Source organism: Ovis aries, chromosome 2 (assembly GCF_016772045.2).
Source record: "Ovis aries strain OAR_USU_Benz2616 breed Rambouillet chromosome 2, ARS-UI_Ramb_v3.0, whole genome shotgun sequence".
NCBI lineage: Eukaryota > Metazoa > Chordata > Mammalia > Artiodactyla > Bovidae > Ovis > Ovis aries.
The window spans coordinates 209806158-209827964 of record NC_056055.1 but is presented as its reverse complement, the minus strand read 5'-3'; the positions used below and the strand labels follow the sequence as shown (position 1 = coordinate 209827964).

The 21807-nt window shown below is 39.1% G+C and overlaps 1 protein-coding gene across 3 annotated transcripts in view; it reads right to left on the bottom strand.

Moving 5' to 3' along the window:
* Positions 1 to 283: 283 nt before the first annotated feature.
* CCNYL1 (cyclin Y like 1) overlaps positions 284 to 21807 on the bottom strand; it is a 36004-nt gene continuing 14480 nt past the window's right edge. Inside the window, exons 4-10 of one of the 3 annotated variants that reach the window (XM_004004867.5) lie at positions 17510 to 17610; positions 14371 to 14406; positions 12103 to 12154; positions 11141 to 11260; positions 7110 to 7276; positions 3698 to 3860; positions 284 to 2363 (exon numbers count right to left, since the gene is read on the bottom strand). In XM_004004867.5, the coding sequence (XP_004004916.3) occupies positions 2247 to 2363; positions 3698 to 3860; positions 7110 to 7276; positions 11141 to 11260; positions 12103 to 12154; positions 14371 to 14406; positions 17510 to 17610 (756 nt within the window). In that variant the 3' untranslated portion in view covers positions 284 to 2246. The remainder of the gene's footprint in view (positions 2364 to 3697; positions 3861 to 7109; positions 7277 to 11140; positions 11261 to 12102; positions 12155 to 14370; positions 14407 to 17509; positions 17611 to 21807) is intronic. The other 2 variants (XM_042244107.1, XM_004004868.5) reach the window with 2 other exon arrangements.

The window sequence follows — 21807 nt, the reverse complement described above, 5'->3', positions numbered from 1 at the left end:
TTTTCCTTCTGGTACAATAACACACAATTCCAAAGTGCCATCTAATGCACTATACCACTGAGCACTACAGCCAGTGGTTTTAAGTGTACTAAATTATCTTCTGGTTGAAAAGAACATAAGCCAAAGGAATAAATGCCTACCTCTTAACTAAAGGCAACGGTCAAAACAACTTTTGAATGATCAGTCGGAAAATGCTTTAAGGCCTATCAGAGCTGACTGAAAACATTTGAGCTAGGCAGAACCATAATATGTTAACAGTGAGAAGTTACACAGCAGCCATGTATTTTAATTAAAATAGAGTTTATTAGCTTTTCTTTTAATATAAACATGAGGAAGAAAAACCACATAAGTTGTAGCATTCTTTTCAAAATAAAACTGCAATCAATACTTGAATCTCCAAGCTCCATAAACAGTATTTTTTGAGGTGGTAGATTGTAATATTTTATATCCATTATTTATCATTTATGTCTCTGTCCTTTAAAAATGATGGAACCTGTGGCACTCAATATAATGCAAAGCCTTGCTATAAAGAGAGAAAGTATTTCTGGCCCAGAAATGCTTTGTTTACAGGCAAAATTCCTAGGATTACATTTGAGAAGGTGGGAGGAGAAAGATTTTACATAGCTGAGAACACTTTTTTTTTTTTTTTTTTTAATGTTTCAAGTTTAGGTGACATCATTACCAATTTCCTAAAAGACTGATTACTGGACCTCCCTGTCTTTTAATGGGCTTCCTGGTGGCTAAGTGGTACCCTGTGTTTTAAACAGCCTGAGGTAAGGGTTCCTAAGATTTATCTTTCCTCAAGTAACAGAACACACCTACAGCCAGGTCAACACACAGCATAGAAACGCTGTTTCACATCACTCACTTTCCTATCACTACTATTAGGGTCCAATTCCTTCCAATTTATTACAGGAGAATTAATGCTACTGTTCATAATTCCTTTACCAAACCTAGAAAAAAGAAACTTAGGTGCTCAAGCAGAGAAACAGCCCAGCCAGGCAAAGGACTATTTTAAAAAGAGGCGGCCAGGTCTATAAAGATACAGGATATCCTCCTGAAGTCTCTGTGCAATTTGAAGCTCTGATACTTGTAGAAGTATAAATGCTACAAACTTATAAAACATCACCTGAGAGTTTACTTGAATTTCTTCTAAATTCATTAAGTTTTGTAAATTTTAAACATTAAGCTCTTAATTTTAATTCTTTGTTTCAGCCCATTGTTTGCCATCTTCAAGAGGGGCTGAAACAAAAAATTAAAATCAAAAGCTTAACATCTAAGATTTACAAAATTAAATGAGTTTAGAAGAAATTCAAGTACACTTTCAAGTGATGTTTTGTGTCTGTAGCATTTATACTTCTGCAGCAGTGTCTTGGAGTGTCCAAACACACTATATTAAAGCTTAAAATTGCACCAAGACTTTTGGGACACCTTCTATTTCACTATCTGCTTATTCCTGGGCTAACAGGTTGGCTGGAATTATGAAAATATCCTTTAATACAAGTATTTAACAAAGAGGAAAATCATCAGAAAATGAGAAGCACCATTAGAGTTAAGAAATGCAGCACGGACCCAATAGATGTAGGTAACAACATACTTTCTGCTTATGATCCCAAACATGCTAATATGCTAATAAGTAGTGCTTGCAAAAAATCTGAATGACAAGTGTTATTCAGCAGCTTTTTGGTTTAAACTGATTGCCAAAAATGACTAGCAGCTTCAATGAAATAGTAGGGAGGAAGAATCCTTCAAAACCTAACAATGCTACAACAGTCCGTTCCTAAGTGGCTTTATGAGTTGTTAGGAGTCCCATGTTTGAATAGTAATACTGCATTGATTCTAAAGGAATATGCAGCAATATGGGCAAGAAAAATAGGAAAAAGTAAAAGTTCTATAGTTAGTGTCTTTAAAGTCTAAAAATTTAAACTATTAAAAAAAACCCTCACATAGTTCACAGTTATCGGCCTACATAGTAAGCAAATATCTGTGGGTGGGTTGGGAGCTTTTAGCTTTGGAGTGGTTTTTGTAACTCTGTTTACATTAAAAAGGACAGAAGAGTGTGTTGCATTGACAAGGTCCAGTTTTTTCCTATGACCATAATCTTTGCTGTCCGTGAGTCTCTTGAATTCAGTGTCTTTCTGTTAGGTGAAAATACTAACTTTGCTGGTTTCTGAGTAGGAGAGGTGGTATTTCTCCACCATTGTTACAAGGGGTTCATGATGTTACAACCCCTCACCTCTCTCTGTTTATGAGAGGATGGCGTTGGAGCGCTGAATACCAATGAAATTATCAGCGCTGAAAGACCTTCTCACAGCAACTCTGCATAAGTCTTTGTATTTGTCTTCACACAATCTGGAGATGGCCTAAAAAAGTCAATCAGATAGAACATAGGTATAATTAGGGGGGAAAAAAGTTCCAACCTTAAAAATAGAAAGCATCATTGATAAACCACACATCTGCACTCATTCAGGCTCACAGTTACTGCTACTCTGGATAGCTGGTATCTACACTGCTGATTCCCTAAGGTAATATCCTTGAAGGGCTATGATGAGATTGCTGGGGCAGGGAGGAACTTACTTAAAAACTGCGTTTCCAAAATAGGCCCCATCTAACATCTAATATGATGTTACCTGTATACTAGATCCTTAAACATAATGAACACACCTGAGCAAAATCAGTGTTTATCCAGCTATTCAACTTCTATTCAGTCTTCATTACTTACTATACACTCTAAGAAAATTTTAATGAGGTAGGTGTGTGTTGAAGGCAAGAAAGGTCTGGTGATAAAGCACTACAAGGTGCTATTTCACATGCAGGTAAATTACCATGGAAAAACGTCTTATTCTAAAGTACCAAGGTACCAGAAAAAGTGTCAGTTTTATATGTATTCATTTCAGTTTGCTGTATACCCACCAGAAATCACAAGCTACTTCAAACTACTCTTCAAATCACCACTACAAATTACTTCATCCCATGTATGTTACCATTTCCATTAAAAACCCATGTACTTTCTACATCCAGTTTCTGAACCCACATTGTAATTTCCAAGTACAGGTCTTGCAGGTTAGCCACTGATGCTTCTGGTCTAATAAACTCATGGGACTGGACTGTGATATATATATATACACATACACACACACACACACACACACACACACACACACTGCAAGCTAAGACAGTTAAGAGTGGTAAGTAGATTATCAATGTACATATGATTTAGGGATACAATTATAAAGAAATTATGCCTGTATGGTTATATGTAAATGCCTGTTATGGTTATAGTAAATGAAAGTTAAGTCGCTCAGTCATGTCCGACTCTTTGCAACCCCGTGGACTGTAGCCCACCAGGCTTCTCCGTCCATGGGATTCTCCAGGCAAGACTACTGGAGTGGGTTGCCATTCCCTTCTCCAGTAAGTGTGGCTATTCAAATGGAAAACCATTAAAAACAGATTAAATCTGATTTAAAACATTCTGAATTATGGTTCCAGAAGAGAATATCTAATTTTTTTTTTTTAATAATGTGAGATCCCTAACCCATAAAAGACACAGGGAATAAGATGCCAACGGGTTAATAAGCTCTTCAAACTGTTAATTTAACAGCTGTTCCTTTTAATAGTCACTGCTTAGTGTAAGTTAGCCACAGATGTTGGCTTTGGTGGCTGACAGAAAACCCAGTTAGTGATGCCACAGTCTTACCTCTAGGTTCTGTGCTCGCTCTTTGCTAAGAGGAGCAAATAGAAAATTCAGGTTGTTGTCATCTGCTAAGGAGCGAAGGTCAAAGTAGTATTTGGCATAAACACTGGCGGGAACATTAATATTAAACTGAAGGAGCTCCAGAAAGTGCCTTTCCATCTCATTCCTGGGGGAGGAGGACAAGACAAAACCAACATAGGACAATTTTAGTCAACTGGGCTATCTCCAGAAACCCCATTCTGAGCCACTACAACAGCTCTACATACTGTTTTGAAACAAATAATGGCTCCCCAGCTGGATTAATACACTAATGTTCAAACAAGGTACAGCTATTTGTGGTTCTTTCTGCGTCCTGGCACTCTGAGTTTGGGACAAGGGGGGAGAGGTTACAGCCCTCTTATGCACCCGTGCTGCTGACTCGGGGGCTCATTCTTCAGAGTTCCATTAGTGCAGCCGTGCATTCATGCTCCACGCTCACTCACAAGGCCCCGCTATAGTCATCAGATGAAAGGAATGAGGTATGCTGTTTATTAGCTCTGGAGAACTTGCAGACATTTTCACCGGGCCGATAACAGGAAGGGGCTTATTGAAGTAGAGACATGCCAACAAAAGGAGTAAGCACATCACCACGGCAACAAATGGAGCCATGGAGAGCCACTGCTATTATCTCTGAAGGGAGAAGACTCTTGAGGCAACAAGGATTCATCTCAGATAAATAAATAAATAAGCTACACTCGATGGGAAAGGGAATCCCCTCCCCCTGCCCCAGTGCAGGGGACTGTGGCAAAGGGCAGAATGCAAGTTTCTGTTCCTCTTAACCCCAGTAGGATGAGAAGGTGTTCCTGGGATAGGATGGGATACACTTTTTAAGCTATGGGAGGCAGCAGGATTAAGGGTAGACGTCTTGGCTAGCTTAAATGCACTTGAGCATATGACCTCTGATGGAGCAGTTTCCCCTGTGCTCCATCGGTCGCCCCTGGCTAGGACAGAAGGTGCATATGCACGCAGGGGGCGAATTCAATGAAGTGGGAAAGTAGGGTGCTGGGAGCCAGGTCTTTGCTATGAGACCATACACAGTCATTTGCTTGTCTAATATTTAAGTAAAGAAAATCGGAGTAAGTCTTACCACTTTCACAGCAATCACTTTAAAGAGTTAATTACATAAAAATGATAAATACCCAGACAAATGAGAGTGACTTATTTTTCAATATATTTGTTTCCTGGTTTTAAAGTGTTAATGTTTTATCCATTGGATAAGTCATCAAATGCTTGATGTTCTCCTGTGTGGACAGCAGAGTGTGAGCAGAAAAGAGGTTTCTCATTTGTTGAACTTTAAACCTAACTGAACCTACCTCCAAAATTAATTTCCTGTTCATATGGCCATAAGCCTATAGAAATGTAAATCAGATAATGTTTTTATAATCAGCTAATCAGGACTTAATTTACTACAGGAATAAATGCACTTCACTATCCCTTTTATATTCTCTTCCACTAATACATTTTAATTGTGTGGAAATACAGTACTTCATAGGATTAACATGTCTATTAACAGAGCTTTACTTACTGAAAAGCATTAGGCCTACAGAATGCGCATCTTCTGTGGTTTTGGTTGTTGTTTAAATGACTAGATGACTGAAGAGCATGCCATTTATAGGCACAGCAAATTTTCTCAACAGCAGCTGCTCAGTTTAACTTATTCTTTTGAAGGGAAATATATTCAAACAAGATACATGGATGTTAGAAAACTTTTAAGGAAAAGCTGATAGATGCCAATTTTTCAATTTAGACTCAAAATGAGACCATTACAAACAGCAGCCAACAGCAGGGGGATGAGACAAATGTGACTTGCACACTTGGTTGTAATGCTTTCCAGTTTCCAAAGATCATAAACAAAAGCAGCCTATTATGAACACAGCTCCTGGTGATTCTGTTTTACACAGGAAAGTGCTGTTTACAATTAGCTTCTTCCTGTAGCTAGACACTGCCATCAGTGCTACTGGGCTCACAGCTAGGAACACCCACACGCTTCCCTGCGTGTTCTCTGATGCTGTAATTGGACCCAGAGCCCCCATGCTTAGTTGTAGGTTCTGAGAAAATTTCAGCTGCCATCATGGCAGGCCTGGTGCTTATGATTACACATTCTCCTTCCTTCAAGGAACCAGTTTAAAGATGGATGATAGTGGCGCTCAATGTCACTTTAGTTTCTACAACTTCCAAAAGTACTTCTACTCATCTCGAATTATCTGCCATAATACTAAGGTGGCTACCAGCAACATCACCATGACACTTTTTATCACCAAAGTGGACATTTTCACTAAAAGTCACTTTGACAGCTACCAACAATCACTGGTCCCTTCTCTTAGTCACAAGCTTATTTGCTTCAGTTGTAAATATGCACTTTGGTAATTCTGAATTAAGAGTCAGGGGCAAAGGTAACAAAAATAAACTCTTGCCACTGCCTGCTATGACCTTGATCGTCCTCTGCTGTTCGCCATAATAGAGGTACACCTTTACGTTTTCCTAAATGCCACCCACAAGGACATTTTCGCTGTCAAGTGAGCACTTCTAGAGTCTGCTGCAAAAACCTCTCTGGTTCCTGCTGCCTCCCACCCTCGGGGCCTTCCCCGCAGCCAGACTGGAAGCCTGATGTTCCATGCCCATGTGAGCATGCCATCTGTGAGGAACTCCCCAAGGCCCCATCAAGTGCTGCTGTGGTTGCTGAGTGCCCCGGGTAAGGCCCCAGTGACACTTCCCGGGGTACCTGAACAAAGGAGTTTTCTAATTCAGCAGACCTCTATTTCTAAACATGGGGAACACTCCTAACAGCGGAGGAGACAGAACACAGAGATCTGAAACCTCTCTGGGTGGTTATCTGTACATCATGGTTTCTATAACAATAGAACCTTAGATACAACCTCAGATTACAAAAGAAGAAAAGACCTGCAAAAACAAACGTACAATGTGTGACTCAAGTTGAAGTTGTAACCTCTCAGTAGTCTGGAGGTGCTAAGACCTCAGCAGTGACCACTTAACTTCCAAGGCCAGACATGTGCCTCTTGAAACAGACTGGACCTGGTAGACAGCTTTAAGAAAGATGTGAAATTATTTACTGCATCATGTTGTTCTGGCAGTGAGCTTGTAAAATGTTTGGCAAAAACCACCAGAAAAGTAATTTCAATTTATCAAGCAGAGTATGACAATAACAACATACCAAGATTTAACTAATTAATGATGGGAAATACAAATGGTTATACTACAGCTAGACAGAAGTCTAATTTTATATTTATACCTAATTCAGCTCTGTGCGCAATGTAACCTTTCTTAAAATGTACCATTTCTTAAGATGTAAACTTTATGGGAGCAAATGAGGTATTGGAAAATGGTTAGACAGTTCACCGTAACCTTACAAACTCACATGTCCTCAACTGTAATGTCCTTGAGGATCTGGCAGTAGTCCACATTCCAAACAGCCTGATCGTCCCAAACCTTGGAGGCAAGAAGAATGGCTCCCAAAACAATTCTTTTCCAGTTAGTGGGGCAAATGTCGATCTCAGCATAAGTTAAAAGCCTTTCTAAGTAAACCTGCAAAAGTAGAGGACTGATCTTTGATTTTAGTTCAGTTTAAGGGCTGTGATAAGAATTATTAGGAGTGATAGATTTCATCTGTTTTTAACATGTCTTTTATTCTTTGGTTCTACAGAGACTTTTGCTCAGCCGGCTAAGGCCAAAGGCCAGGTCACAGTTGTAAGGCAGATATTTCTGTTAGTCTAGTATTTCTACTCTGCCCATGTGAATTTCCAACCCAATTCTGGTCACAGGAATGAAAGGATGTCTCAGCATAGGGCATTCTAAAGACAGGCATTGTGTTATTACTTTCCCACTTGTAAAAGGCAGCACATATAGCCCAGCATCAGTTCAACCGTTCAGTAAATGTCTGAGTGCGTACCGTGTGCAATGTACCTACCATACTGGTGGTGGGTACGTGGCAATTTTACGTAAAGCCTGAGTATGTAAAACTCTGGTAAGACTGAGCAGTTCTTTATCTTCTCTTCAGAGGATGAATTTGAAGATGGTAACTGGTGAAGAGAGCCTCCCAGTGGCTGCTGTGTGGCACAGCAGGACAGGCAGTACAAAGCAGCTTTACATTATTACCACATTTGGTGCCTTTCAAAGGAAGACTCATGCATACAAAGAGCTTTTTTTTCATATCCCCTATTTCTCACATCTCCATTATTTCCTAATTCATTTGTCTTACGTATTCTACAACTTAGTCAATTTGTTTGGTTCTAAGGTGGTTAAGAGCTGCCAGTGTCTAAATCACTGGGGCTCCTCTAAATCTGCCAGGTAGTTTGTGGGATGACTTCATGGCTTCTTTTATGTGTCAAATGGCTATTCTATAAAGAACCAGACCAAGTTAACAGCTGAGTAAAGATTAAAGACATAAGCTGTGATGGTGTTACCTCTGCAGAAGAGAATATATGCCATCTGACAAAAAGAAAAACGTCCAGTTTTTATCAGAGTGTTATCAGATTGACAGCTCAAATCTGCCAAAGCTCTCCAGACTCAACTGTGTTTCAAACATGGTTACTGAGATTATATACCCTTAGTGAAATTCTGCCCCTGTTCCCCAGAGAACTCAGCATGCTCCAGTACTAAGAACGAATCTCCCTACAGGGTCTACCTCTCTACTTTATGGCACTAATAGAGGCAGTTCAACCTTAGGGGCAATCCCTCAGTTTCCTCTCACCTTTACTAAAGGCAGACCCAGGGGAAGTGACATCTGTTTTTCCTGAAGCTAACTCTTCTATGAATGAAGTCAGTCCCATCTCTCATTTTTGCAAAACACTGTTCCCACAATTCACCTCTTCTTGAACAACCCCCTCTCTGTCAAGAGATTTTCTCCAATGCTCTCTCAATATTCTCAGCCCATCCCTCACCACCCCTTAGAACACTTCCCTCAGGAAATGTCCCAAGGCTGGCTCCTCATGACCCATCCTCTCCTCATGCCACGTTAGTCTGCCCCTGGCCACCACTGCTCCACCGAAACTACTCAGGCAGAGTCACTGCTGCCTTCGTAACAAACCACCAGCGCTCTTCATCACAGCGCCCCACTCCCCAGGCCTGCCCTCAGAGCTCAAGACACTGCCACACGCCTGGCTGCCGGGACCAAAAACCTCCACTTGAGCTATCTCACTCCAATCTGCTCGGAATTCTTATCTCCGCTTTCACTGGTCAACTGACGGCGCTGCCCTTCTGTCCGCCACTTCCGACTTGTATCACTGCCACTGCCTCCTCACTTCTCTGCTCCCACTGACTGCCAACCAGTCTCTTCTCCCCAGAGCAGCCAGGAGGGCCTCTTAGACTAAGTGCACTCACAGGCCTGCTCAACACCTGCCAGGGCGCCCCATCAGACAGGTAACTTCTGTGGCCTGCACGTTACGGGGCGCTGCGTGAGATGCCATCGCCCTTCTGTGACCTCATCACCTGTGCTCTCCCTCACTCCCTACTCTGATCACAGTGGCCATCTTGCTGGTTCTGCCTCAGTGCCTGTGCTCTGCCCCTCTGCCTGTGGGATCAGCACCCCTCATCTTCCTCAGCCCAGCCAGGTCCTGGTTCAGATCTCACCTCTGTGAAGAGGCTCTTCCAGGTCTTTCTAGCGTGCATGCGTTAAGTCGCTCAGTCGTGTCCGACTCTGTGTGACCCCAGGGACCCGTCTGGCTCCTCTGTCCATGGGGAGTTCTCCAGGCAAGAATACTGCAGTGGGTTGCCACTCCCTTCTCCAGGGGATCTTCCCAAACCAGGGATCGAACCCGGGTCTCTTGCACTGCAGGCAGATTGTTTACTATCTGAGCCACCAGGGAAGCCTCTCTAATCTCTTTATCCCTTTACCTTGCTTTCTCTTTCTAGCTGTCACTACTACTTGAAATAGTCATCTTTTTAAAAATACTCATTTTAAAAAAGTCTTCTACTCTGCTGTACACCTGATACTAACACAACACTGTAAATCAACCATAATCCAATAAAAACTTAATACAAAAGAAAAAAAACAAACACCCTTTGTTTATGTCTGCTATACTTCCTTCATAAAGGCAAGGACTCTCCTCTATCCCCAGCACTTAGAGCCGTGATGCAGGCAGCTATTTGGTGTGTACTTATGCCCCGAGGAGCTCCTTGGCAGCACTCATCCTGTGCACCATGTTCTCCTCCTTCAATCTCTCCTGGCATCTCTTCTGATTCTCTTCTGGGTTGCCTACCACTCCGGCTACTCCTCTGGGGATGTGTCCGTAAGTGCTGATGGTCCCCACAGATCTATCTCCTCAATTTTTATTTAGCGTACTTTCTCTGCATTTGAACAGCTACACGTAATTCCCTGCCTCTCGCTCAGCTTCAGGCTCCAATCCCATACAGGCAAATGACTGCTAGACACTGTCACTCTGCTGTTTCACAGGTTCATCGGGCTTAACTTGTCTACAAGGAAATGCCCCTCTTCCAACCCACATACTCTCCTCCTGCATTTCCCAGCTCTCCACGTGCCAGCGCCACTCCTGCCTCTCTCAAGCACATGCTAACTAAGTACTGCAAATGGCCTGCCAGCTCCAAGAAAAGGCCTGTGTCTGACCTGGTGCCCACTGAGGGGTCTCTCTGCAAAAGGAGAAGCTGCCTCTCTTACACTGCCTGGAGGGGAGCAGGCAGTGGTGGACGTATTCCTTCCCTCCAGACCATGCAGCTGACTCTCCCCTATAGGTTTGCTATAGGGAGGAGTTAGGCAATCCCAACTACCTCTCAGCTGAATATGATTATTTATCATTATTCAAATGATAAAATCTTACCATAGGAATTCAGTATGGATGACACAAAGGTCCTTACCCAGCTGGAGTTTGGCAGGCTAACTTGAGTAAAGCCTTTCCAAGCACTACTGACACCCCAATCCTGGGTACCTTCACACGCAGGCACCAGAGGACAGTAGAAATGGTTAACATTATCGTCCAAGAACAGGGAGCTGAAGGCAGTCGGTCTCAATCAAGACACACATTGGAACTGCCTAGGCAACACGGCCTGAGACAAGAAACACACTGAATCTGCACCTGCCGTGGCCCAGAAAGCTGAGTGACTGCCTCCATCCCGCCACCCGGCACACTCTGTCGGTGGGTACCTCTGTGCCCTGTGTGTGCATGAGTCCGGAGGTGTGGAAGCAGAAACCAGAAGTCTCTCCTGCTGCCTTTAACACCAATTGTTTTGTGATGAGAAAAGCAATGGCAACATTTTAAATAATTATGATTACTAAAGCTCAAATCTGTACATTTTACTTCCTTTTGATACATTTCTCTTTAATAAAGTTCTGATGATCATTTCAGGAACCTACTTTCATCTGAAAAACAAGCCCATACCTTCTGTACAAGAAAAAAACTTCTAGAGATGCTTATATTAAAGAGAAAAATATATTACCAAAGTCACTATTGCACATTCGGCAGTCAGTTGTGCGGCACTGAAAAGAGTACGAACAAATCTGTAAATGAACTTGTGTTCAGGGTCATGCTTAAAGTACTCCTCTGGAACCTTCTCTCGCTGAAAGAAGAAAAAACACAATGTAAGTGTCCAATGAAGAAAAACACTTAAAAGCAACCCTCAATACAGCAATCTTCACAAGTGGGCCCACTGCTACTTAAAATAATTTTGACTAAGTGACATGTTTTGTAGTCTTTTAAATATAAACAATGGGATCCTAAAGTACCATAGTGATTCAGTACTCACTACCAATCATTAAAGAAAAATGCAGGCACAACCTCAGAAAATTTATTTTCACCTTCTTCCCAAAGAATTCTAACCAAATGCAAACTATTTTTAGGCTCAAAAGTCTTGCTGATCATTGCACGTCATCATACTTTTCTGCAGTCAACTATGAAAACACCTTTCCAGTGTCCTGTAACCAGAAGGCTCTAAGAGTTTGCTGTCTTACACAGCGGTCACCAGTCACACATGTCTACTGAGCACCTGAAGAAGTGAATTTTAAAACCCTGTCATTTTTATTAGTTTAAAATTTAAACACTTTTTAAATGTTCTCCTTAGAGGTCTTACATATTCGTTAGGAAATGTTTATATTGTGTGATGCTATAGAAAATCATCCTTTAAAAAGCTATATTTTCTGTTATTTGGGTATGTTTACTTACCGGCTCACTCATCATACAAAGCGTAACTTGGTTTTTATCAGTCACACCCCTGACACAACATGCCTTTGGTAAAATGACTAGACATAACATGGGGTGGGGGAAGAAGACTTAAAAGGAAGACAATCTTGGCTTTGAGCTGGAGGCAGTAATTTTCTTCTAGTAATTAATTTCAAAGCAAATAAGCATGAAATAAACACAACTGTAATAAGAAAAATAAACTTCAATAAAAGTGACACTTACTGTGAGTGGATGTGATCTCTCATCAAAAATATCCAAGGATCTATTGGCATCTCTATAAAATAAGAATGTGTATTTTAAAAATTAATTCAGGAGTTACTGGCTTAGTAAAGTATCTGCTAAGAGTAGAGAGAAGAGTAGAGGAAGCTTAACCTTCAATAAAGCAAACAGTTTTACATATTCTCCTGGATTCTGCCCTTAGAAAGGTTTTCTGACATATTTTACACTCAGCACACCAAGTTGCATGAAATCTTTTCTACAATCAGCCAGAGTTGCCTTTACCTGCACAGACCCCTTCTAACAGGCAATGTTAGTAGACCAATACATTTTCACTGCACTAACCTCACACTGGAATATATAAGAACATTTTATAAAGTAGCCATAGTGGGCAATAAAGTCTTCTAATGTCAATGAATGTAAATATGAGATTCATGCTTTTTTGTTTTTTCCCCCTCTTTTGTTCTTTATTATAACATGTTATAATATATAACATATAAATTATATATATTATATAATATATAACTATATATTATATAATGAATATGATCTATATAATTATATATTTATATTGTTATTTCTTCTTGTCTCTCTTAAATAATCTGAGTTAAAAATGTTAATTGTCTTTTAAGAGAAACCAGGCTTTCTATTTTAAATTCCACCACACTACCACCCTGTGCCCATTTAAACAGCAGTTCTGCAAATGTGGTCTGTAGGCCTCTGGGAATCTCCCCTGGCCCCTCTTCAGAAAGCCAGAAAGTCCAAGAAGTCAAAACTGTTTTTTATAAGAATACCAAGACATCACCTGCCTTTACACTGTGTGACACTTAAATATGATTGTATAAAAGCAAAAGTGGGTAAAATTGCTCCTTTCTGAGTGTCAATCAAGGCAGTGATAGGAAACTAAATTAGAAGTCATTCAGTTATTCCTGGCCAAATGCATGTAAAAAATCTGCTTCACTTAAGAACATCCTTGATCAAAGAGTAAAAATTAGGTGTTCTTAAACCTTTACTCTTCTTTTTCATATTCTGAGTAAGTGGAAAGTATGCATTAAACACTTGTATATACTGAAATATGGCTGTGTTAAGGAAGAGCACTTGTAACTTACTGGTAAGTCACTTTTTTTCCCCTGGAACACCATATTTAAACCACTTTTTTCATGAAACACCGACAGTCATTTTTTCAAAAATGAATAAAGTGAGCCTGTCACTTCAAAGAAAACTCTAAACTATTTGTTGCCAATGATAAAATTCAAACCATCAAACTAAAAATACCAGGATTTTTGGAAAACGTGTACCTTCTAGTGTGAGCTTTATTTATGGTGAGCTTGATTTCTCAATACTTAAAGACTTTTAAGATTGGTGGTGATACTAACAAGAGTGAGTTTTTGACACTGTCTAAAGGAATGTGAACCAATACTTTGCAATGACAATGTATAATATAAAATCATGTACAGATAAAAAGATCCACTCTATACACGACAGATCAATGGGCATTGATTTAACATAGTATCTACTTCAAGTTCACTGATAATGACTTGGAACTCCATCTCAACTAATTTAATGAACTAGCACATGTGGATTTTGGGGACAGTATCAGAGAATATGCCAAATTATCTCAAGGCTTTAAAAATTCACCTTTTCCCACCTATATGTCTGCATGTGGCTGGATCTTCATATTGCTTCTTCAAAGCAAATGACTGAAGACAGTGTTGATATGAGAATCAACTCTCTCCTATTAATGAGATACTTTTCTCTCCACTATTTTGTTGTGGAAAATGGTTATTTTTCATTTAAAAAAACAGACTTATGTTTAACACTGGGGTCCCCAACCAGATGGCGCTCATCCCTCAGCAGGCAGTTTTCGTATCCTACTGTGAAGAGCAATGGAATGTGCTACTGGCACCTAGAGAGCAGAGGCCAGGGGTGCCGTGAAATACTCTACGACGCACAGGACAGCACCTCACAACAAAGCTTCATCCAGCTCAAAATTTCAATAGTGCTAAGGAAAGCCTGTTTAACATACAATGGATTTAATTTTTAAATTTTTAAATTTCAATTTCTAATACAGTAAATATCCATATAAACCACATAAAACTTAAAGAATTAAGAGTCCCAAAATAAAAATAAATGATTCACTTCAATACTCTAATAAAAGCACTCTAACAGTAAAAGCTTACTCTAAATACTGTCTATAGTTATTACTTAACACTAAACTTGATACTGTGTAAATTAATTAGCTAGAATAACAAGATAGGTTTTAAAAGAGCTCACCTGTTCTTTATGTGGTAATATATTGCTAAGGTCACACTGTGGAGGAAAAAAATATATTGTAATAATTGATTTTTATCACATTAGGCCTGAAGACATTTTAAAAGGGTTGGCAGAGAGGTAAGACCTTCCAGATGCCCAGTGGCGCCCACATCCTCTAATTCAGAGCAGTACCCATAGGTGCTATCCCCCATGTTTTAGGTTCTTTGGCTTTTAGCAAAATTAGGAGACCCAAAATGCTAGATGTGCTCTTAGAAGACATGTTTGGGTTGATTAAATTATTACATATTTCCCCGGTCATTTGTCCTTCTACGCACAGAATCTCTCATCCCATACAAGTTATATCATCTATCCACATGGTTAAATATAAGATGCACAGCAGATTTTGTTTGTGGCTTTTTGTTAGGCACTACATTTCAGTTGATTTAGTTCAGTATCCCCCAACACGTCTATTTTCCATTATTTCTCTAAAAGTAAGTAATACAAGTGCTCCATACCAAATAAAATGGATTTAAAGTCACTTTCACACATAATTATTAGAAAATTTAATAGCAAAATTTTATAGTCACAAAATTGATGATAGGCCTAGTTACCCTGAAATAAGCACTGCTGATAAGGCAGCACAATGCAGCACTGTACACTATTAATGAGAGGTATTTCCAAATTATTTTAAATAAAGTATTAACTAACCAAGAGATACAAGTCCTCACATACTTTTTACATTACTATAGCCCTAAGTTATTCACAGATGCTGTGTATTAGGCAATTAAGGGGTTCTCTGGTTAAGTTATTTGCTTCCCTTTGTTCTCAGTATCTAAAATGAAACTCAATAATTGAGAGAAGGCAAATCTGAATTTTGTAACTAGTCTATAGAATCAGCATTTGCAGAAAGGCCTGTAACACTGTTAGCATCAAAGATGGATACTTCTATAGTGCTTCAAAGTTTCTTCAAACTGATTTTAAAGTCACAGAATTAAAAGTTACATGATAAAAAGGGCAACTGAACCTTATATGACACTTAACTCATTTTACAAATAAGGGAATCAAGGCTAAAAATTGACTTACTCAAGGTCCCACCAATTATCAGAAGTAGTTCTTTCTCCTACCCTTGAAGCAGAGAGTGGCTCCCAAGCTCAGCTGCACACTGGGATCACCCAGGATGCTTTAAACACTGCCTGGCTTCTGCTTCAAAATGTTCTGATTTAACTCCATTAGGTACAACCTGGGCAACAGGATTGTATTTAAAGGTCCCCAGGTGACTGCAACGTGCAGCCAAGTTTAGGAATGAATGAGTTAGGTAAGATCAGAATCTCTCAGGATACTTTTGTCTATAAAATCATGCCTCACACATCATTCCCCAGCTTGTCAAAAGGGGTGTCTGTGTGTGAGAGAAAGAGACAGAGGGAAAGACAGAGAGCCAGACAGACCCACAGACTCTGTGTCTTGGAGGTAGGGAGGAAAGGTGGATTTCATGTGTCAGAGACATACATCTTGAAAAAGTTGCATAGGTGATTCTAATAAGGCTCACCTACCCCACTGAAAACTAATCCCATGGTATTTTTCAAAATCATTCCTAAAAGCCAATTTGCCCTAATTTTCTACGTAAACCTTTATTTCACCAATAACGAATGTGCTGAGTGGTCATTTTTAAAACTTAATCAAATAAAAATTTACTGTATTTCCAAACATTAAGACTAGCTTGGGAATAAAAAGCATGAAACCTACTCATCTGAGCAAGGTTAATCTTTAAAACTACTTCTGAATTATATACTGGAATATCAGGCTCTTTTGAATTCAAAAGAAGCTGTGAGTCTAGCCCCAGTGAAAGTTTTTTAACCCACAGATTTAGTGTCTTGGCTGAATAAAAACACTCAGTTATTTCGAGAGAAGTGCCAAAACTCAGGACTTTAAAGAGCAATGGGGCTCAGTTTTTGTTGAAACACGATTTGACCAAAACTAATATTATAAGAAAGTTACATTATTATGATTGTGAACTGGTTGTTTTTAATTAAAGTTAGAAGTTACTGATCATTTAAATAGCTAAAAAATAAAAAGCCTTGCACATTAAAAATGAAATTAAATTTATAAGCTAATTCTATTTTTAAGACAGAAAAGTAAAATTAATGATAAGGATACTAATATTTTCAAATAGCATTTCCCAAACTGTTCTGGAAGGTCAACATTCATATGCTGAGGAGACATTAGTTAATGTTCCATGGACAATTCCAACGGAGGCAGGAAGGTCTGCATCCTGTTGGGTTTTTAATTCTCTCTCTTAATTAAACTTGAACGTTCCCATCATTAGGGCGTTCTGAATTGTGCATCTCCAATTGTGGACTATGAGGGGCTTCCAGAAATGGAGGAATAGTTTTTGTCATAGTAACACTGTTCATGTCTTCTTAAGTATAAGCCTGACCACAGCCTTGCTTCTGAAACTTCATCTCTTTTATTGTTCTCTGCTTTGATTGATACAGTTTGTCGGAGATACACATATATAAACAAAAATTAAATGTGTCTATTAAGTTAAAATCTCAGTTGAACAAATTTCATCTATGGAGAAATTAAGCTTGAGAGTATGCCCCTTAAAGCAGTTTTGAGAGCAGTTCCTCTCTTTGGGGGAGAGGAAAAAGTAAAATTTCATATAGAAATACTGCAGGAAAAAAATGCAGGGTGGGATAAATCTGACCAAGTCCAATTAAATTTAACTGCAGATTCGCTTTGGTGCCAGTAGGGGACAAGCTGTTCCTTCTTCTCATGTTAGCTTCCAAACTAGTATTCATTGTTGTAGGACACTCCCAACTCATAAAGACATACTTTTTTCTAGAAACATACAATAAAAAGGTACCTCTCTTTCCCATTATGTTCAACACTATCTTAACAATAGAAATGCACCAAACAAGATTTACATTTTTCCTGGGATTTCTTACTTGCTAACTGACTTTCCCTTCTATCATGTACTCTATGATAAAATTGAAACTGAAGACTCATATTTAGGTCCTTGAAACCAACATATAGTTGACACCAGTTTCTTAACCTGATCACTGAAAAGGACAAATCAAATGAATGAAATTACGTATGGCTAGGATGCTTTCAGCAAGAAGGGGGTCTGTCACTCAGCCTTTGGCAACCTAGTTGTACTCACCATTTTATTGTGGTTCTAAGATTAGGCTGGCTGACTGTGCTGTCATCTAGAAATATGGTTGAGCATGAGCTATACTTTTTAGTAAGCTGCCCTGGAGATACCTGAAGGGGAAGGGAGATAGAAGAAAATGTCACAGTAAGTTAAACCTATAAAAGTGTGTTTTTTCCTTGGTTAAAATGTCAAACGATAAAGCATTAAGATTTCCCTTACACTCCATGAACTGCTGAGTGTTGTATCATGTGCAGCTCCATGGAAAACCTCTGTACTCTAACTTCCACAGGCAAGATCTGAGAAATGTGGTATAAACTGCTGCCCTTGATACAGGACCCACAAATGAACCTGGCAAGCACCTATTATAAATTGCCTTTATAATAATGCAGAAAGCGTATAGTAAGATTTCAGTGTTTCTTCTTTAAGCAATGAAATGCAGCGGAGATTTCTATTTCTATTCATTTACTACAATAAAACGCACTGCTTTATATAATATCGATGTGAGAGCATTTCATTGCAGTAAATGAATGCCAATCATAAATGTACTAGTTTGGGAGACAGTGTGAGAAACAAGCGGCTGGGCATGCCGGGGCTGCTCTATCACTCGTGACCTGGAGGCCATAGATCTCTTTGGGCCTCAGTTTCCTTATCTGGAGGACAAAAGGGAACAGCTTTAAGATTCTCTCACAGCCAAGACACAGATAAAGCAGCTCTGAAAATTGAACTTCTCATTTCATGTTTAAGTAAGACTGCCATATATTAGACAAGTGAGAGCCTCAGAGAATACTTCCCACTCATTTCACAGTTTTATTAATTCTACTCTACATGTTATCTGACACTCATGGCACTCTGCTGCCTTGCGCATGCTGCTCTCTGCCTGCAACGGCTTCTTCTTCCTCCTTGTCCCAGCAAACTTGACCCCATCCACCTCCAGCATATCTCGGCCAGCAGCCACACCACTGAACTTCTCCCTTTCTGCACACTTACACATCTAATTCACCACTTGTTACATGGTCTCAACTGCTTGCCTGGTATCCCCTTCCTAAGTAAGCAAGCAAGCTCCTCCAGGTTACAGAAGATTCTTACTCCTCCTACTCCAGCTGCTGAGCACAGAATCTGGGACAAATCAGGCTTCAACAAGCGTTTGACAAATTATTTAAGATCAATTACAACTGGAAGGTAAGTCATACTAATGATACACATTAGAACTATCTGCAGTGATGCTGGATAGGTGACAAAGAACTCTGTGAGACCCTCTAGAGAATAAACTATCTTTAAAACACTTTAGAAGTATCCATTTATTTGTGAAGAGCCCAAGAACACAGCCATAGTCAAATACTAAAATAGCCTAAACTATGTTAGGACAATTCTCTTCCTTTAAGTAAAGGCCAATAATCAAATCCCAGTCACTGTCAGTAGCTCAAAGTAATAGCATTCTTGAATACCACAGAACACAAAATTTTAACACTTGGTTTTGTTGGGTTTTGTTTACTAATTCAGATGAGCCTTCCTTCCTCCTATTAATATGAAGTAGTTTTCACCATGCTGCCAGACTCCATCAGTGTCCTCCACAAGTACATCGAAGGCGAAACAAGGAGAAAATCTAGTCGATGTTTCTTTAAAATACATAGCATTTAAATGAACACTGCCAGTAGCCAATAATAAGAACCATCCAAATGGTGTATAAACCACCATTCTGCTTCTTCTAGGTATTTTATGGCAAGGCCACTTACTCTTTTATTAACAAAACATTCTAGACATAACATACCTGAAAAGTACCACTATTTGGAGGAATTTCTCCTTCAAGCTAGAAATGATTTAAACTGAAACTCATATATTCCTTAAGCTATCTGGTTAATGTGTAATTTTAGAATCTCAAAAGAGACTGTGAAAACTGAACATTTATTCAAATGCTTATATTCTAAATGAAGTTATCTTTTAAAAGGTCACTACTGTTAAGAGTACGATGCACTACACATAGTAACTATAAAATCTATCTATGAGGGGAATAAAAATAGTAAGAAAATGTACCAAAATATGGACTAGTTGGTAGAGCTTTGGCTTTGGGTGATATTTATCCCATTTTTCTCTATTAAAACTTTTTCTCTATGATGCATTATATCTGTTTATCTTTGGAAGTATTAGTGCTGAAACATTTAAGAAGTTTAATTAGATGTGGCCCTACAGACTATGGGGGCTCATTTAGTCTATCAGCAACCTACAGACTACTGGCTAGATCCTACCAAAGAAACAGTAAACACTTCTCCAGGCCTACTCCTGAAGTGATTCAAACTTTGGTGTCTACTATTCACTAAAGGATGGCAGAATTAAAGCCTCTGAGCAAAGCCTGGATATATTAGCTGCCAACAGCTTACTTTCCTCTAATCTCACTTTAAAATTTAAGGTAACTGTCCATTAAGATTAAAGCCTTATCATTGCTGGCTCAAAACCTCAATAAACTACACTGACAAAGATTAATGATATAAAATGCAAATACAAAAATCAAACAGCAAAACCCACCACTGATAGTTTAATGTTCACTGAAGAAAGAGTATTTATTTACCATCATTCAGCGCTAAGGACAGAACAGATGGACTTTTACAATCTTTATAAGAAGGGAAAAGGCTTACTTAGTAGACTTCAGGTTTAATGGCAGAGACTAGAAAATAATCATACTGGAGACTAATAAGTAACAATCCCCCCCAAAAACTTATCATCAAAAGTCAAGCACCTGTTGAAATTCTGCCCCCACCCAGTAAATCTTCCCATCCTGCCTATTGCCTCTGAGTTTAACCCATCAAAAAAATTAAACTGAAATTCATTTTTCCTCCCCTTTCCACAAGTTTTAGATGTGTTTATTAATAATTATTAAGACTTTTACTTAAAATTTTGTAATACTCTCTGCATTAGTGTGGGGCTTCCCCTGTGGCTCAGTGGGTAAAGAATCCACCTGCCAATGCAGGAGACGTGGGTTTGATTCTTCAGTCAGGAAGATCCCCTGGAGAAGGAAATAGCAACCCACTCCAGTATTCTTGCCTGGGAAAGTCCATGGACAGGCGAGCCTGGTGGGCTACAGTCCATGGGGTTGCAAAAGAGTCATGTCTGACTTTAAAACAACAACAAGTGCATTAGTGTAAACTACTCCATCTACATTACTGCACATTAACGGAGGACAATGTGGCAGGATGAGTAGTTTGAATAAGATTCTTAATCAAGGCCTTAGTAGAAATGTACAGTATTCTAATTATAGGTATTGTAGTATTGTACTATAGGTATTATAGTATTGTCTGAATCAGTATCGTTAATTATACTGAATTAAAACTTTTAAACTTAGAATTTATATTCAAAGTATAAATCCAACTTTGAGTGGACTAACCACAAATCTACTTCCTTTCCCCCTTCTTTCAGAGATACCATCTCATTAGAAATAAAAGTATTTTTTAAAAAACCTATACCCAAGACAGGATAAACAGCAGATGATTTTTGATGTTTGAAAGATGAAAAAACTAGATAAAGGAGTGGTAACTGACATGGCAGGAACAGAGGAAGTACAACCTTGGAACCTACAGAGTAACTGGGATGGGAACAACAAAACCAGTGTTGTCTTACAGAACCCAAGGCAGGTTCAGAATCCAGAAGCACGGTCACCAAATCCTCGCAGTGAGGTCTATCAGGCAATGAGTTCGCAAAGTGATGCTTCCAATTAGATCTTAACAGACAGTGAGGGACCATCACATATTTGAGAGAAACCTCCAAGAAGTCAGAGATCAAAACAGGAAGAAGAAATCGATAGGAATGATAAAAATGAAGGAGCAAATAAAAACTTAAAAAAAAAATCTTCAACATCTACAGAAAGATGAGAAATTGCATCAGTGGAAAAAAGAATAAAAGGATGGAAGAGAACTCTATAAAAATAAGGTAGACAAAATAATATATTCAATAGAAGGATTACAGCAGAGTCAAGGAAACCTCCAGGAAGTAGGATAAGACAAAACAGAAAACAGGAGGGGAAAAAAAATCTGTGCAGAAATATTGCTCTAAAATTTTCAACATCTGACTAACAGGAATCAAAAAAAAGAAAGAAAGAAAGAAAATACCAAAGACGCAAATAAAAGAATTCACTAGAAGAGATGTTCTGTATGTTTAAAGGCCCCAACAGAAAGACAAGGTCTATACCAAGCCATATTATGAAATGTCAAAACCCCACAAAAACAGAAGGTACTACAAGGTTCCACAGGAGGAAGGAATGGAGAAATGACTAATTTGGTAATATACAATGTATCAAATTCAATAGATTTAAGAGAAAC